This window comes from Oryctolagus cuniculus, chromosome 19 (genome assembly GCF_964237555.1).
Source record: "Oryctolagus cuniculus chromosome 19, mOryCun1.1, whole genome shotgun sequence".
Lineage (NCBI taxonomy): Eukaryota > Metazoa > Chordata > Mammalia > Lagomorpha > Leporidae > Oryctolagus > Oryctolagus cuniculus.
In genome coordinates this window covers 29,301,752-29,320,483 of record NC_091450.1, presented here as the reverse complement: position 1 = coordinate 29,320,483, position 18,732 = coordinate 29,301,752, and the positions used below count along the sequence as shown (strand labels likewise).

Here is an 18,732-nt window from a genome sequence, read left to right as displayed (position 1 = left end):
GGCATCTCCAGGAGGCATCAGACCTAACCCATTCAGTAGAACGGCAGTTCTAACCAAGTAGCTCGTGGCCAGAGGGCAAACGTCGAATCTCTCCAAGTCTGCTCTATTTCTAGGAAGCAACCAGCCTGGAGTTGATTGGCCTATGGCAGGTAATCAGTGAGCAAGCCCCGATTGATCAATTCCATCAGCTTCCTCAGAAGTGGAATGACTTAGAATTGTCTCTTGTCCCACAGCAGGTTGGCTGTGAATTTGGAGTTATTTCAGGTTTTTGGAGATCATAAAATATGTATTTTGTTACTCATGAATTAGGAACTGGAAGCCAGCAATCCACTTACATTCCTTCCAACTCCCTTAAAATTTTATTTTCCCTCATGCTCCAATTTGACAACTGCATCATGTACATCTCATTATGTAAAAGAAACACAGCATCAGGACCCAAACAAAGGGTGTGGGACAACCCGTTTCCCCCTCTAAGCCAGAGAATTTTTGGTATGATTTACAAGAACTTGGGAGAATCCGCCTGCATCCTTTAGTGCAGCTTTTTAAGAGAACACCAAGGATGCTGTAGGTGCACACGCTGGAGATGCCTAAATACGAACAGCCTTCTGAAGTCCTCCTGTGGCTGCCAAAACCCAAATCAATTCCGTCAGATTCTCTCCCCTGGCCAGCCCCTGGCTCTCCCCATGTGCACCTGACTCTCTCCTTTGTCTTTTCAAATTTTTGTTTGTTCTTCTGAAGTCATCATCATCAATTAGTATTTGCCGGGGCCCATGGGGTCCAATGTGCCACTTCTCCATCTGCTGCACACCCGTGCAGACGTGGTGGTCCCACCCCTTTGGTTCGAATCACATTACCCAGTGCACCTCGGCACCCTCCCTCACCCGCATTCTTTAAGCAGTTCTCAAATTCCACATCTTTGTTCTGCCCTGTTTTCCTCCCCCAGAATTTGACTTCCCTGGCATTGTGCTATGGTGAAACAATTTTATCTCATATGCCAATCTTGAATTCCAGCTCCACCACTTTCTACTGGATATGACTTAGGGATGTTGGAGATTCTGAGGCTGTCTCCTCCTTCCCTGTACAACAGGCTTTGTGTAGACGCCTATACTGTTAGTGGCTTCTGGAGCCATGGGTGTTGCTTGAGAGAATGAGTCTCAGGGTACAGAATGAGGTGTAGTTCTGGGTGTATATTGAGTACTCCAGGCTGGACATGTTTGTTGTCCTCGATGGATTAGGGTAGGCAGGTGAGTGACAATCACAGTCAGCATGCAGCTGTTGTCACCATTGCTGTGTCTTCACCCGTTTCATGTGCATATTCAGGGACACCATTGTGTCAGTTAATAATCTCTTTTATCCATGTGCAGGACAGAAGATGGACTGCTGTTCTGATGGCACTTGGTCTTGTGTGTTGTTTATGGTTTTTCCCTCAGTAGTCATCCTGCCCGTGTTTGAAAATCATGGCAAGGGCCAATGACGGAGATGGAATTCTCAGGAATGGTCCTGTTAAACCTCCTTGATGCAGAAGCAGTGACGTTCAGAGAGGCAAGACTGGGTCACTTGTGTTTGCAGGAGAAGCCTCAGTTTAAAAGCCAGGCCACTTGGGGAGTATTAACTCGGTTGATTTCAGCACATTATATGAAGTGGCCAGTGGCCTGTAAATGCTGACTGGTCAGGACTCGGGTGGCGAACACCAAAGCGAGTGATATGTCATACCAGACAAGTGGGCTCTTTAAGCCAGACAATGGCAAGAGTGTTTTCATTGGCATGGATACTTATCTGTCAGTCATCCCCAGCCTCACTGTAATTATGGACAAGGCATTGGGTTGTTGCTCTGGGATATAAAATGAACCATCAGGCATGGCCCTTGCCCTGAAGGAGTTTATGATCATGTTGGGAAAATGGAGCATTAAGACATGAGCACTTCCGGGCACGGCACAGTAAAGGAAAACTCGGTGGTCGTTGTATAGGAGAGCCAAATGAGCAGCCTGAGCACTAAGTGTAGCTATTCCGCTACAGGTTCTTCAGTGTGGGCTCGGAGGCAGTGTTAAATTGGTGGACAGGTACCAATTGTTCCAAGTTATGGAGTCAAAATATAATTTGCCTGGGTATGTGGATGAAGTTGCTATCATAAATGTTTTCTGGGTTTTTCTTCTTTCTCCTGTGATTGGCAAGCAAAGCTTAAGACCTCTCTCTCATCCAGTTACTCTCCCTGCCACACCCCAGCAGGGCTGCACAGGGTAGGCAGGCGCCTGGCGAGGCTTCCTGCTCGCCAGGGGATCTGTTTGATGACCAGAGCCAGAGTTTGGGACTTAGTCTGTTCACGCCAACAGGGGAATGTGGGAAGGTCACCGTCCCCTGTCCTATCTGTATGCCAGGCCTTCTGCTTGGTGGCTGATCCCACGGCTTGTTGAAGGGAGAGGTGAGTGGAGTCCTCACACGGTTACTGCACGTAACCATACACGGACTGCTGAAGCTGAGTCACTTGGGAAGACAAGAGATTCTTGAAACTCAGAATTCTGTTGTTACTACATTTACACTACCTTTTGTGTGTGTGTTTTTTTACAGTATCCAGTAAGTGCTAAAAGTAATAGTTAGCAAGTTTAAGAATTTACCATGCACCTGGTAATGAGGACTTTATCTAGGTATATTTGAGATAGAGTACTCTTCTCCCATCTACTGATTGATTCCACCAAATACTGCCAGTGGCTGTGACTAGAGCCAGGAGCTAGGAATACAATCCAAATCTCCCACACAATGGCAGGAACCCAAATACTTGAGCCATCATTGCTTGTCTCCCTAGATGAGCTAGGAGCTGGAGCTAGCAAACAACTCCAGGCTCTCTGATGTGGACATTCATATCTTATCCAGCAGGCTAAATGCTTTCTCTTTGTTGTATTTTTATTAATGCTTCAAAAATGTTTAAACTTAACTTTAGCTTTCTTTTGCTTTAAAGATTTATTTTATTTATTTGGAAGGCAAAGTTACTAAGAAAAAGAGGGAAAGAGAGAGAAACTTTGTATCCACAGTTCACTCCCCAAATACCCGCAATAGCTGGGGCTGGGCCAGGCCACAATCAGGGACCAGGAGCTTCATCTGGGTCTCCCAAGTACATGCAGGGGCTCAAGCACTTGGACCATCTTCCACTGCTTTCTCAGGTGCATTAGCAGGGCGCCGGATCAGAAGTGGAGCAGCTGGGACTCGAACCGGCAGGCCTAACCCATTACGCCACAGCCCTGGTCCCTGTGCTTCCAATATGTGTCTTCCCCTGATTACCAATCATATCTTTGGATCCATTCACCACTGTTGTGGGTTGGGTTTGCAGGTACTCAGGGCATTTGGGGTACAGGATGCTTATTAGAGACGCACACCTTTGAAAGAAAAGAGTAGTGAGCAGGACTGGGTAGGGGAAGCCCCTCACGGAGCCTCGCCTGCCTCAGGGGACAACTACAGCATAGTTATCCCTTGGGGTTCTCCTGGTTGGGCTGAAGAGGCTGAGCCTTTACCCTTGACCTCTCAGGCTGCCCCCTGCCCCCGGCAGGTCTGACCTGGAGGGAGGATGCTCTGTGCAGCTGTGATTCTGCTCAAAGCCGTCTTCTCTCCCCACAGCTGGGCGGGTGGTCTTGCCTTGACTGGGTCCTGGGTGGGGGAAACCTCTGTGTCTGCCCTCACGCTGCTAACTCCACAAAGTAGGAGACCATCCTGTTCCTTCCCTTTCCCCCAAAACTTGCTATGGGGACTCAGAGAGTCATGTGTTCCACGTACTCGGCCAGTGACTGTGCAGAGTAATCGGTCAGTATTGCTTTCTAAAGCCTGTGCGGCAGATCCAGAGCTCGCTTGCACCCTGTGCGCATGCTCTCTCTCACTGTCTCTCTCTATTTAAAACTGGTTTTCAACTACTTTTTGTTATGGTATAGATATGTGTGTGTATATATGTAGCATAACAACTGCTACTTTAGCTATTTTTAAGTGTACAATTGGGTGGCATTGTTCTCTGTCGCAGTGTTGTATACCCATCACCTCCATCTGTCTCTAGAAATTTTTCATTTTCCCAAAGAGAAACTCTGTCCCCGTTAAATAATAACTCCCTTCCCCCAGTCCCTGGTCGTCATCATTTTACTTTCCATCCCTGTGACTTGGCTTCTCCAGGCACCTCATGCTAACTGAGCCCTGTGTGATGTGTGTTTTGTATCTGGCTTATTTCACATAGCACCGTGTGCTGAAGGCTCACTCTGTTGAAGCCAGTGTGAGAATTGCATTCCTTTAAATTCTGAGTAACATTGTATCAGTGGCCAGACCACACTGTCTTCAGCTGTTCATCCACTGGTGAGCACTGAGCTTCAAGCAGGTGGTGTTCTTACTGCCACGGTGTAGACAGGGACGTGGGCCCAGGGCGAGTCCAGCTCCAGAACCCACATCCACGCAGCTCAGAGCCCACACTGCTGAGTGCCATCGGTTGGACAGGTGTGGGCAGTGCCCTGAGTATAGCACCTCCCAGTTACTCAGGAGGCTGAAGCAGGTGACAGTTACCTTATCCCAAGGGTGTGTGGCTTCCCTCTCCAGCAGAGAGAACGTGGCACATTTCAGTTGCTTACCTTTGACTTGAAGCTGATCTGTGTTTTGTTTCTCCCCTGACTTCTCACTCACCTATCACCAAATTCTTCCTTCTTTTCTAGCCACTCCAAGTTGAGGGAAATGGTAACGCCATGCACTGCCCTTATTCATCTCCCTTTCTTGTTAAAGTTGAAGGGTAGGTTTTACTCGTATCACTCCCACGTTTGTGTAAGGACATGGAGTCACACCGAAGTTAAAAACCTGCCTGCCTTCACGTTGCCACCAAGTGATGGGACTGTGGCTGGGACACAGGCACTCCATTCTCCACTCAGCTGCTCGCCCAATGCTGCCTCTGGTATAGCAGCTAGAATTCAGACCCCTTTGCAGACTCAAGGTCTCTGAGCCAGGAGACAACCCTTCAGCCTTGGGCGGACAAACGGGAGGTGGAGCTGCCATCCTGTCTGCTTGCTGTCTGTGACCATTCGCTCTCCCTGGAGTCAGGGTGTCCCCTTCACAAGCCTAGTAGCAAACCTGGAGGCCATTGCCGCTGCCTCGGTTTCCTATACCCGTCTTGGGTCTGGAAGCTGCTGGAAGCAGGCATGCCCAGCCATTTATAAACGCCTGCTTTCCCTCTACTAGCTGGAGCCAAGGTTGGGGTGGGGGGAGTGGAGGGGAAGAGAGAGAGAGAGAGAAACTGCCTCCTGACTGTGTATTTACCCCAAATCCATATATTATTTTGGAACATTCAGTATTGCAGAAATATGCAGAGGGATAAATCACTCCGTTTGCCATCTGGTCTCAGAGATCCTTCCCAAGAACCGGAGCCTCGTTTAATTTTTCTGTGTTCCCTTCTCAACCTCTTTGTGTTTTCCATCATCTTTTCTTGGCTGCGTTTTTGGGTTTGTTTTGCCTTCAGTTTCTTGCTCTTTTAGCTGTTTCTGAGTTTCAGTTTTTAAAAAGCAATAGCAGATCTCACTCAGCCGAGTCGTGCCAGATCCGTATCTGGCACGGCACTGCCTCGTGGCTATTTTCTAACCTTCATCTGGAGGCTTGGAGTGATGTGTGGATTTTTTTTTTTAATGCCCCAACCAGATGCACCCACCAGCCTGATGGTCGGTAATGAGGCAGTGCCGGGCCCCTGCCCTCCTAGAGCTTTTTGGCAAGGCCCTCATGGTGAATGTGTCAGTGATATGAGCATGGCACACCAAGGCCAGTTGCGGTTCTCTGGTTCCAAAGTCCTTTTAAATGAACAAATGGGTTGGCACTGGTCTAGGGAGAGTGCAGCTCCAACGAGATTACTCAGAACACACCAGGCGCAGGCTACCACGTTTGGAGTGGGAGGTTACAGACACACAAGAGAGGAGGCTGGAGAGACTCAGGGATTCAGGTCACGATGGGCTGGAGCTGGGCATCAGTTTGGACTCTCATTTGCCTTAAAATAAACACAGATGGTGAAGTATAGCAGTCTTCATAGACATGCACACACACATGGATTAGTCCCCACATGCGCAGGTGCATGGAGGCGTGTACACACGTGCACACAAGTGGATTGGTTTGCATACCCATCTCTTGGCTGTGTCAGCTGGGCGGCCCTAGCAGCAACAGTACCCCAGCAGCAGTGAGCACACCTGGCTCCCAGCTGATGGTTTCTGTGGTCTTCCTCCTAGAAAGGGGTCCAAACGTCCTTAGAGAAATGATTGTTTTGGGACTGGGATGTGAATGTGTCACAGTGCAAGAAAGAGCTCCAAAGAACAACATAAAATCACCACAATGGAGAACGTCTCATAAGTTAGAAATACACAGATTTAAACTTATTAATTAGATGGACAATTTCTGGCCACGTGTCACTCTCACTAATTGCTGAGTTCGTGCACTTCATTTCTTATTTAAACATTTTTTATTTTATTTGAAAGGAAAAAAGCGATACAGAGGCTGGCGCCACGGCTCACTAGAGTAATCCTCTGCCTTGCGGCGCCGGCACACCGGGTTCTAGTCCCGGTCGGGGCGCCGGATTCTGTCCCAGTTGCCCCTCTCCCAGGCCAGCTCTCTGCTGTGGCCCGGGAGTGCAGTGGAGGATGGCCTAAGTGCTTGGGCCCTGCACCCCATGGGAGACCATGAGAAGCACCTGGCTCCTGGCTTCGGATCAGCGCAGTGTGCCGGCCGCAGTGCACCGGCCACAGCGGCCATTGGAGGATGAACCAACGGCAAAGGAAGAGGAAGACCTTTCTCTCTCTCTCACTGTCCACTCTGCCTGTCAAAAAGAAAAAGAAAAAAAAAGTGATACAGACAGACACATGGACATGCTGGCCTGCTCCTTAAAATGCCTATAAAAATCAAGGCTAGGCCAAGGTGAGTCCAGGGGCTCGTAAGTCTTTCGCTCTTCCACACGGATGGTGGGGAACCAAGTACTGGAGTCATCATCTGCTGCCTCCCGAGATACGCATTAACAGGAACCTGGATCCAAAGTGGAGTAATCTCAACCTGAACCCAGGCACTCCTGCGAGGGATGCGGGCATCTCAAGCCATGACTTAACGTCTGAGCCAGATGCTTGTCCGTGCGGTGCGTTGTTGTGTCTGAGGTTTTTGTTGGGTGCCTTTTGGCTGCTTTGTTGAGCAGGTGAGACCTGAATCCTGCTCCTCAGGGTGACAATCACAGTCACTTTCTGGTGCTTCCACAGCCCAGTTTTAAAGATGGGGGGGAGGGGGACTTGAAACGAGGAGAGTGAAAAATAAATCATGTTTAGTGGAGAAAATCAAGTCGTTGCAACTCAATTATTAATGCACAGAACTGTTATATAATGTAGCAGCCCAATTAACAGGTGTCTCTTGGGGGATAATCAAGGCTTAATTTGGCATGATAATTAGTAAGCCCCCTCCCCCAGCTTGGGATGGGGGCTCCTGCAGGACAGGCTGATGGCTGGTAATGAGGCAAGATCACTTACTTTGCAGCCCTGTTAATTGCATCTTTCTGTGCAAGGGGACAACACAGATTTACCTGTTTCTGGCTGCTGGGAAGTGCCAGTGGTCTAATAGAGTCATCCTTGTTTTCTGGTCTTGCCAACACTGGCCTTTCGGAAGGGCAACCCTGTTAGACTTTTGAGACTCCTTTAATTGGCTGAGTTCTAATGGCTACAGCTGCAGTCTTTTTTTTTATTTTTTTTTTATTTTTAATAGCGTGTATGGCAGGGTTCCAGTCTTACAAGACATATGGCCAGAGCTGACATGTTCTTAGGAATAATGAAATCGTCCAGTTTGGGGGCTCTGTAATGGTGTGTGGCCGAGTCAGCTGGCATAGGTGTCTGTCTCCTTCATGCATGCCACAGGGCTGCTCCTGGTCATGCAAAAGTGCTAGATGTTTGTGCAAGCTGCATAATCACAGAAAATGCAACTGGGGGAAAATACCAAAGTGTGCTGTTCTTACTGACCAACACCAAAAAGCACGGAAGAAAGAAGAAAACATCACCTCTCGTCGGCCTGCAGCTGGGGAGTCAGCACTGTGCACCCACACGGTGATGTCTTCTCAGGCCTTTATGTACATACCCATTGCTCCCCATGAATCTCTGCGGATCTGTGTCTGGTATCTGTCAGCAAAATCAGGAGTGTGGCATGCACAATGTTTGGGGAACATGTTTGATCTTAGCCACAGATCTTGAACCAGGTCTACACAGGTTTTGCTAACCTCTGTTCCTCCTAAGTTTGGGAGCTGCTGGGCTCTGCTGAGAATGAAACTGAGACAATAGACATTTTCTTTCCCCTTCTTGGTAACACACAGTGAACATTCATGTACTGAAGTCTTTGCTTAAATGTGAACAACATTCTTTAGGGAAATCACACGCTAACAGCCCCTGCAACCATTTTGCTAAACCACACTTGGGAAAATGCTATTGAGCATTTAGATCGCTTGCTGGCTTGATGGCTTTGTTTTGTTGTAAACATTAGTGCAGGCAACGTCCTTGCAAGTCCATCTTGGTGTCAAGTCCTGGTAGAACCAGAGGTCAAAGGGCATGCCTATTTGCGGGTCTTGGATGCACTTGGGTGTGCGGCCCTCTATGGGAAGGTCATGAGCACATTTTTATTTGCAGCTTCTGAAACTTTAGTAGTGATGGAGGAAACAAAAAGAGCAAGTTTATTAAATTTGTATTTATGTATTCAATTTTGTGTTGCCTTTGCCTCCACCAAGCTCAGGGCACGGCATGGAAAACATTGCATTGTAACTCGTGGCTGCCTCTATGAGACAAAGGGGCTGGAGGAGAAGGAAGGAGTGCAGGTGGTGCACTGAAGGTAGAATTCAGGTGCATGGTCAGCTAGGGCAGTTGAGGGCCCTTGGGGTTAGTGTCCAGGAACCCAGTTCCGGAGGGAGGCCCTTTCCCTTTCCTGCCCCCTGGTAGAGGAGCCACAGAGAACTTCTGATCAGTGTGCTGCCCGTTGACACCTGACTGGTGGGAGGAAGCTGACCGTAAGCACAGCCCCAGTCTTATCACCAAGCCTCCTGCCTTCATGCCGAGTCCTCCCTAATGGGTCACTTTTGCTCTTACTTGTCATGCACAGTCCTTGTGAAGGTGACAGGAGACTGGGGTCAGGGGGACGGTTAATACACATGCTCACACATACACATTCACAAACATGCACACTAGCACACGCACACTTACATATACAGATGATCATACACACCACCTATACAGCACAGTCGTACATATGCACACTCATTCACACACTGCACACTGACATGCACACACACTCTTACAGGCACACTTACACATACTAATAAACACATAGACACACACATACATACTTGCTCACACACACATGCAGACGCACACATACACACTTTCACACACTTTCACACACCTACACATATACATACATACACACTCATACACACACATCATCATCATCACTGTCTTCTCAGATCTTAAACTCGTCCATCTCCTTTGTTAAGCTAGGGGCAAGTGAACTTCTACAGTGACTTGATTTTCCAGGAGACGTTTCTGTGAAAAATGCCCTTTGCTCCAGACACTGGAGGCAAAGGTCCTTGGGCATCTCTGTCCTGTTCCTCTCACGCCTCTGCCCCCACCCCTCACCCTGCACTTCCCAGTGATGCCCAGGCGCTGCAGGGAACCGGGACACCTTTGCAGCCACCAGCTGAGCGATTTGCTATGACAATTCTGCCACTTTGCATTCCTTTAATTTCCAATTAATCAAACATTCAATAAATCATTAGTATAATTACACCTGCTCTCTTCTTGCCCCAGCACATTAGCCCAACCCAGGCAGCCTCCGCGGCTGGCGGTGGGGAAAGCGCTCATTTGTCTGCCCTGGCTGGGTGCACGTCCTTCTTCCCGGTGAGCCTTGAGAAATGACGAGGAAGAAATTGTAATTATTTCAGGCACCACCAGTTTGCTTGGTTCCCCTCTCCTCTGCTTCTCACTCCAATGCTTCCCCAGCCACTTAAGCCAACATCGTAGCATCTTAGTAGCAGTGGCTGGTTAATTTCAGCAAGCTTTTTTTTTTTAATCATTTTTATTCCCTGACTGTGCCTCTTTTCTAATTACACCATCTCCCCAGGTGAGTGATAATTCCCTCATCACCATATATCTCAAGCACAGATTATTAAAATAATATAGCTTATGTCATATAAATGTAACAGAAAGTATCTTAAAGATGCTTTATTGAAAGCTGGTAAATTGGTTCAACAGATGAATGTTTTAAGGCCTGTTTTTAAAAGGTTGCACAAGTATAAACCCCCTGAATTACGGCTGCAGTTTCACACGAGCGGATGCAATTATTTTAAGCATCTAACTGTGCAGAAGACAGATCTGAAAGGGAAAGAGCTAAATTCTCTGAGATTAATTAAAGGGTTTCATTTTGCTCTTGATTTAAAAATAAATTTCAAGCATGCATCACTTGTTATTCTCTTGAAGAATTTGCATTACAGGGTTTTAAAAAAATACCGAGGGCGTTAAGCTTCATGAGTTCTTCGTACAGTGTAGCGAGCGGCTCATAAAAGGAAGGGTTGCCCTATTGTGGCAGTGGCATATTCTCTACATACTTCTTTACACTTTTCCATTTGCGAAGGACATTAATCTTGAAGCTCATTTCCAATGCAAGATTGTGCATTTACATGAATCTCCCCTAAGATTGCTGCCGATTCGATCTGTGCCCATTGATTTAATTTCTTTCACCTCACAGAGCCAGCGGTGCTGAAGGCTTTATGGTAATTACAGTGTTGTGGGTTCTGGTGGAGCAGATCCCTGGTATCTTCAGCTTGGGGTTGGTCTCCTGTGAACTCGCTCAGCCCTGCAGCCTTTGCAGTACAGCAAAGATCTTGGGGCAGGAGCTTGCAGGCCAGATCCGAGTGCGGGCTGGTACACAGCCCGGAGGCAAGGGGACTGGGGAGGGAAGGGCCGGCGGCTACCGGCCAGATGGATTGCTGCACTAAGGGGGCCCTTTTAAGGTGAGTCACTTGGCAACGTGGTGAGCTGGCAGACGGCTCAGCCACCTGTGCTCCACGTGAAATGAGACACAGAAAGCTTACTGGTCTGAAATAGGCCGCCTGGCCTTCGAGAGACCGAGCCGTGTTGCATGGGATGATTTGCTTAATACTGGGGTACAGAGGAGACAGCAGAATCACTCTGGCTTTGGTGTGGGATTGCAGTTTGCATCTGGGCTCTGTGTCTCTGAAGCTATAGGAGCTTACAAGTTTATTTAACATTTCAATACGAAAATGTCCATCTCTAACAGCAGTGTCCAGCAGACCAAGATACAAGTCACAGAGGTAATGTTGGTGTTCCTGGTAACCCTAATTTTTTAAAAGATGTATTTATTTATTTGAAAGGCAGAGTTACACAGAGAGAGAAGGAGAAGCAGAGAGAGGTATTCCATCTGCTGGTTCACTTCCCAATTGGCTGCAACAGCCGAAGCTGTGCCGATCCGAAGCCAGGAGCCAGGAGCTTCTTCAGGGTCTCCCATGCGGCTGCAGGAGACAAGGACTTGGGCCATCCTCTACTGCCCTCCCAGGCCACAGCAGATAGCTGGATCGGAAGTAGAGCAGCTGGGGCTTGAACCGGCGCCCATATGGGATGCCGGCACTGCAGGCGGCGGCTTTACCTGCTACGCCACAGCCCAGGCTCCAGTAACCCATTTATTTTTTTTAAAGATTTATTTATTTATTTGAGAGACAGAGTTACAGACAGAGAGAGGGAGAGACAGAGAGAGAGGTCTTAGATCCACCAGTTTTCTCCCCAAATGTACGCAACAGCCAGAGCTGGGCTGATCTGAAGCCAGGAGCCAAGAGCTTCTTCCAGGTCTCCCAGATGGGTGCAGGGGCCCAAGCGCTTGGGCTACCTTCCACTGCTTTCCCAGGCAATTAGCAGAGAGCTGTATTGGAAGAGGAGCAGCTGCGACATGAGCCAGCACCCTTATTATTCAAGAACTGCTTGTGATATGAGTGAGTGATGGGTGTAGAGCCATCACAGTTTTCACAGGAAGCTGTTTGTGCAGTAAACAGGATAGAACTCTGTGACCCACCCTCGCGAGTCAACACCACCTTCCTCTCAGACACTTCGGTCTTTGTTCACTGGGTCTCCCTGACGCTCCTTTGCCCTTGTGTGTTTGACACCACACTGTGAGCGTGGACCAGCTGATCCTCCTCAATACTGGGCCATGGTTACAGAATTCGAGTTTTACTATGCAGTGTCTTAGATTATTCTCAGACCCCTAGAATTGGTGCCTCCTTGTTTCTCCATCATAACTGATGTTACCATTTACCATGGCGTTCAGGGCATCCTCTCTGGAAACTCAACACCCAAGCCCCAGTCCAGTGCCTTCCATGGCAGGTTATTATGGTTTCTTCTTTTTTTTTTAAGATTTATTTATTTATTTTAAAGTCAGAGTTACACAGAAAAGAGGGAGGGAGTGAGGAAGGGAGAGGGGGAGGGGGAGGGGGAGGGGGAGGGAGAGGGAGGTCTCCCATCCCCTGGTTCACTCCCCAGTTGGCCACAATGTTCAGAGCTGCACCAATCCGAAGTCAGAAGCCAGGAGCTTCTTTGGAGTCTGTCTCACAGGTGCAGGGGCCCAAGCATTTGGGCCATCTTCTGCTGCTTTCCCAGGCCATAGCAGAGAGCTGGATTAGAAGTGGAGCAGCCGGGACTCAAACTAATGCCTATATGGGATGCCAGCACTGCAGGTAGTGGCTTTACCTGCTACGCCACAGCGGCAGCCCTAGGGTAGTATGATTTCATCATTCATTCCTGCATTTACCTCCTCAGTGTTTACCAAGGATCCTACCGTGAGATAGGCACCACAGTCCATGTGGTGAATGACCCCCAGGCAGATGGTATCAAGGTGGCCACGTGTATGAGAGGGATCCCATAGTGAGATAGGAAGCCAGAGAATGGGGCAGGGCTGGGAGTTTGCTCTTCTGAGAACTACCTTAATGGCTTCTGAGGCTGGTGCTTCCGGTGACCTAGCCATCTTCCTCCAAGTGTCTCACCATTTCTCAGTGTTGGCACACTGCGGGTCAAGCTTCCAACACATGAGCCCTCAGGGAACACGCTCAGACCCTACACAGACCCCAGCAGAGAGCTTTTCCTGATGGTTCTCCATGTCATCGGGATATGGCAAGTCCTACAGTCCAATGGAGAGGGATAATCCAATGGGCTTGGTAGGACTTGGGCATGGAGAGCTTGGGGAATTCAGGACAGGAAGGCACTGACATTGCCTTCATTGGGTTCCCTGAGAAGCAGCTCTGAGGACAGGATTGACATGAAAGTGGTTTGTTGGCTTTTTTTTTTTTTTTTTTGAGAAAATTCTGTTATGATGGAGGGGTGGCCAAGTGATACAGGCAAGAGAAGGCAATTCGCAGAGTTTGTTCCATCAGAACCTCTGGCCATTTCTGCAATTGGAGTTGAATCTACCATAGGAGGGCTTGGAGCAGTGTAGACACATAAGCGCAGGGAAATGGGATATTGATACCCCAGCTCTTGGTGTTGATTAGTTAAGGGGCGTGGCTTCTCCAAGACCTCCGCTTACAGCACAGGTGGGAAAATCAGTTGTAGCAGCCAGGTAAAGAAATTCAGGTGTTAGACATTAACCTGATAAAACTAACGTCAGGTTCAGACATTTGGCCTCGCAGTGAAGTCACCATGTTCCACAGTGGAGTGCCAGGGTTCTGTTCTCAGCTCTGACTCCTGATTTCAGCTTTCTCCTTATGCATATTCTGAGAGGTAGTGGTGATGGTTCAACCAATTGGGTTCCTGCCACTCACGTGGGAGACTTGGATTGTATTCTTAGCCCTTGGCTTCATTCTGGCCCTGTCCTAGCTGTTACAGGCATTGGGGGAGTGAACCAGTGAACTGGAGCTCATTTCTTCCACCCTCCCCCCTCTAATAAATAAACAAAAATTTAAAACTCCATGCCGTTGTGCACCAACACGGTAAAGGTGTCTGCCTTCCACGGTGACTCCAGTTTTGGGTCTGTGCACCTAGGAGATGCGTAGTGCGTTTCTACAACAAGGGTGTTCACTGCGAGGAGAAGCTGATATGTTTTAGGAAATAATGCACTCCATTCTTGAGAGGTGCAGTGCAGAGGCTCTTGGCAGACAGGCTAAAATCTGTGGAAGGAAACTGGAAGTGGGGAAGCTGAGAGCTGGAGAAGAATCTAGACATGAAGGCATCCTGGAGATCCTGGTGGTTAAGCATTGAAGATAAGTGAGGTGGTCAGAGCAGTTGGGAGTGAGGTGGGAGGGTCATTGGGAGAAGAATCTGCATTCAGAATTAGCTCTGTTCCTTCTACCAAGGTTCGTGTGTGTGCAGCAGCAGGGAGTAGCGAATAGAGATTGCCACTTGGGACTAAGCCACAGCGTTTCCAAATAAAGACTTTAACAAACACTCCTCCCTCAGAATGAATTTCAGGGGCTAAACCTTATCACTCACACACACAGAACAGGGAATCTGTCCCTGAGGCAATGCAGGAGAAAGTTTGAAACTATTTTTTTTAAAACCCTGTTCTACTGAATTATCTTCAAAAGTGCTTTAGCATGTGGGATCTGGGTGAGGACGGACAGACGGGGTTAGTGATCTTGAATGCTACAGCTTTATCTTGCTGCCTTATAAATATGTGATGGCATTTAAATGTAGCAAGCCATCAGGTTAATAAACAAATGATTGCCAGCTTTGTAATTGGCTAGGAAGGAGGTTATAATCTATAAGGAGCTTTGTGTCCCAACCAATTTATTCTCTAACAGAACTTCATTGCCTCTGTCGCTGAAAACCCAGATTGGCCAAGCAAGTTTTCCTTTCTGGCTTCCTCTCTCCCCCAGATAAAGACACTTGGAAAACCCGTTTCTTTGAAATGCAGCTGCTCACCTGGTCTGGCAGTGCCTTTTTTGTTATTTGTGAGTTGTTTTTATCCAGAGAGTTGGAAAGAAGTGAATTATGTGGTAGAATCCATTTTCCAGCCTCGTTGGCTACACAAAATCGAGAAATAAAAAAGTGTGTTTTGTGAGCCCCTTACCCACTGTTGTGTGGGCTTCTCAGGGCATGAATGCCTTGTGGGACCAGGGCTCTGTTTGCACCTGCAGCCTCATATCCTGCTTCTGTCTCCCTGGTGCAGTGGTTAGTTGGCCAGGGCCACAGCACCCAATTCTGTGGGGTGCCATTAACTTCCTATGGTGGGATCACTACGGCTGATCTAAACTCATGTTGCTCAGTCATACACAGCGGCCTCGGTTAAAATTTGAGTTTTTGGAATTAAGTTGGCCTGAAGCAAATCCCACACTCAGAGTGTGACAGCAGACATGCTTTCTCATTGCTAAAATGCGGATGCTGACAGCACCTTACAGCACTGTTGTTAGAAACGATGCCAAGAATCCGCGTGCCTTCCCACATTTCCTCCCTTTGCCCGGGCCACTCACCTCCGATGCCTTCTGCCAGGTGTCCTCCCGGCCACCCTCCCTCTCCCTCCTGCCCGTCACCTCTGGATGTATGTGTCACTGGAAAGGTGGCAGCGCCGTTTTTAAAGCAGTGGACTTTTTGTGCACCTTGGTTTTACTGCGTTTCTCATATTTCATGGCCAGCTACATCCTCTTATGCCTATTTCTGCAACTGAAATCTGTTTGCTTGTCTGCTGGTCTAGAACACACTCTTCTCGCAATGGAAATCTGTCGCACAATCTCTTGAGCAACTATTTCTTCTGTGCTCTTAGCACTCCTGTCATTCAGACAACAGCTGACACCTCCAGCCTCGAGTATTTGCCCTATGACTCAGGCTTGTCCTGCCAGCATTGTCCGTGCCTCTGCTCATAGCGCCTGTGTCACTACTGGGCATGGGATTCAAGTCTATCCAGGAAGAGATTGTTTTTCCTAGGGTTCAGTAATTCATAGGATGTAGGCCTGGACTAGCTGATGTCATGTTACCGCTCCGTGAGTGCTGTGGACTGACGTCCTAACCCCCACAGTGATGGTATCAGGGGGCAGGGTGAGGCCTTTGGTGGGTATTAGATTATGAAGGTAGAGATCTCAAGAGTGGGATTGATGCCCTTCTAAGAGGAGCTTAGTCGTCTCTGCTTTCCACCATGTGAGCTCATGATGAGAACACAGCCATTTGTAAACCAGAAAGAGTGTCCTCCGGAGAAACCAGAGCTGCCAGTGTCTTGATCATGGATGGCTCGGCTTCCAGAACGGAGAAAAGCAAATGCTGTTGCACAAGGATGCTTGAAAAGGTTTGCAGAAATGGATTTAAAAGGTGACTTTGAAGCAGGCATTTAGCCTAGTGGTTAGGAAACCCACATGCTGTCCTGAAGTTCTTGAATTCGGTACCCAGCCCTGGCTCCTAACTCCAGCTCACTGCTAATGCACACACTAGGAGATAGTGATGGTTCAAGAAACTGGGTTCCTGCTGTACACATGGGAGATCTGGGTTATGTTCCTAACTTCTGGCCTCAGCTCAGCACAGTCCTGGCTGTTGAGGCATTTCAGAATTAAACCAGTTGATGGCAACTCTATCTGACTGTCTCTCTCTAAAATAAATAAATGAAGGTCTTTTTAAAAGGATGAGAATTTTGATGCAAAAAAAAAAAGTTTGTGAAAGCTGTGTGAGAGAGGGATCTCCAAGAAGCTCATGAAAAATATATATGTTGCAAAAACCATGCCTGGCTTTCAATTTTGGGAGGCATCAAAATAAATGTATATTTTGATTCCAGTTTCTACAAGCTTTGTGGAAACATGTATCCTGTTGTAGCAGCCCATTCTGACAATAAGGAAAGTCGGTCTGATCACAAAGGAAATGTTCACGTGTGTATTTGTGGCAGCATTCAGTTCTTGTTCCTTACATTTTAATGAGCTTAAAGACTTCAACTTTCCTTTGTTTTTTTTTTTGTTTTTTTTTTTTTTTTGAATAATCATGCTTTCTCCCTTTTTGTATATAGGGAGCTGGCGATTTGTTACTGACTGGTGCCCTCCCAACAGAGCCCATCTCACCGAAACCTGGGAAATCTGAGAGCCAGGTGATGTCTCTACCTAACACATTTTGGCACTTGTTCTGTTGAATTCAGAAATGCCGAATTCAGAGGTTTAGAAGCAGAGATTTAACAACCAAAAACCATGCATAGTCAACCTGATAAATTAAGATATCCTGTTAGCCTGAGACACTTAAGTGATTTTTTTTTTTACCCAGAAATGCAGTGATTTTTACATGTCATGTCCGGGATCGACTCTCTCTGTCAGCTCAGCGAGTGTCTTCCGAGCTGACAGGCGATAAACCCGTGGAAAGCCTCAGTCACACTGGTTATTGATGATGCTCGCTGGACCAGGGGTGTGTCATTAGCATGTGCTTTTGCGGGCCTCGTGTCTATATATGGACCGGGAAGAAAACTTGGGATTCTGCAGGCATTCTCCTTATTTTTTGAGGGAGTTGAGTGAAATGGCTTCTGTTCCCAGGGGACGTGGAGTGGAAGGTATGAGGAGGATAATTTCTTTGCCTCATTTTGGAACCGGTGGCTGCCTCTCAGCCAGCTAGTGAGTATTTTCTGCAGAGAACCAGATTGCTGAGTTCTTTGCAACGATGTCTTTGTCTTTTGCCTCCATGTCCTCTTGAGGAAAAAATCCAAATGAAACGTTACAGCAGCAGATAATATTTATTTATTGGTCTTTTGTGTGTGGTAGGTGAGCTAGCGTAATCCCACATGCTGTGATGAAATGGTCAGTGGTACTGGCCTGTCTTGTCTTTTAGTGGGAGAGCTACATGGTAAGGTCAGTCTGTGGATAAGATGACTTTAGCATTTGGTGAAGGATGTGAGAGAATGTGCATAGTGTTACAGTAAAGAGTAGATGGTAGTAGGCCGGCGCCGCAGCTCACTAGGCTAATCCTCCGCCTTGCGGCGCTGGCACACCGAGTTCTAGTCCCGGTTGGGGCGCCGGATTCTGTCCCGGTTGCCCCTCTCCCAGGCCAGCTCTCTGCTGTGGCCAGGGAGTGCAGTGGAGGATGGCCCAAGTGCTTGGGCCCTGCACCCCATGGGAGACCAGGAAAAGTACCTGGCTCCTGGCTTTGGATCAGCGCGGTGCGCTGGCTGCAGCGCACCAGCCATGGCGGCCATTGGAGGGTGAACCAACGGCAAAGGAAGACCTTTCTCTGTCTCTCTCTCTTTCACTGTCCACTCTGCTTGTCAAAAAAAAAAAAAAAAAAAAAAAAAAAAAAAAAAAAAAAAAAAAAAAAAAAAGAGTAGATGGTAGTGATGATAGGTGGAAATAGGTAGGAGACACCTATTTTTGGAACAGCTCCCACAAGAAGCCATCTCTGAGGACTTTATTTTGAATGGAGACCTATGAGTCGAGGAGGAGCCAGCCAAGCAAGCGTGTTCCAGGTAGAGAGAATGGGCAGGGCAAAACAGCCCTGGGGCTGGAGAGACCTTGGCCTGCTGATGACGCAGAAGTGAGGTCAGCACTGATGGGGAGCATAGGTGAGAAGAAAGGGAATGTTCTGGAAGGAATGAGAGGAGGAGTGGCGGGGGCTGGGGAGAGCCCTCTGATCTGGGTCCCAAACAAATGGTGGGACACTTGGGCTCCATTCATGACTGTGGTCCTGTGTTTACTGTGCATGCGGGGGATGAGGTGTGTACCCCAGGAGTGAGGATGGACCTCACACCACAAGTGGGCAGCACAACCATGATGCATTGGCTCTTTCCACC

General features: G+C 48.0%; 1 protein-coding gene across 22 annotated transcripts in view; it reads left to right on the top strand.

Moving 5' to 3' along the window:
* RBFOX1 (RNA binding fox-1 homolog 1) overlaps positions 1–18,732 on the top strand; it is a 2,206,955-nt gene that overhangs the window by 1,260,981 nt on the left and 927,242 nt on the right. For 17 of the 22 annotated variants that reach the window (XM_070063950.1, XM_070063945.1, XM_070063952.1 and 14 more), the window contains one exon: positions 16,975–17,052. The exons of the other annotated variants lie outside the window; for them this stretch is intronic. In XM_070063950.1, coding sequence (XP_069920051.1) covers positions 16,975–17,052 — 78 coding nt within the window. The remainder of the gene's footprint in view (positions 1–16,974; positions 17,053–18,732) is intronic. 22 annotated transcript variants of the gene reach the window in all.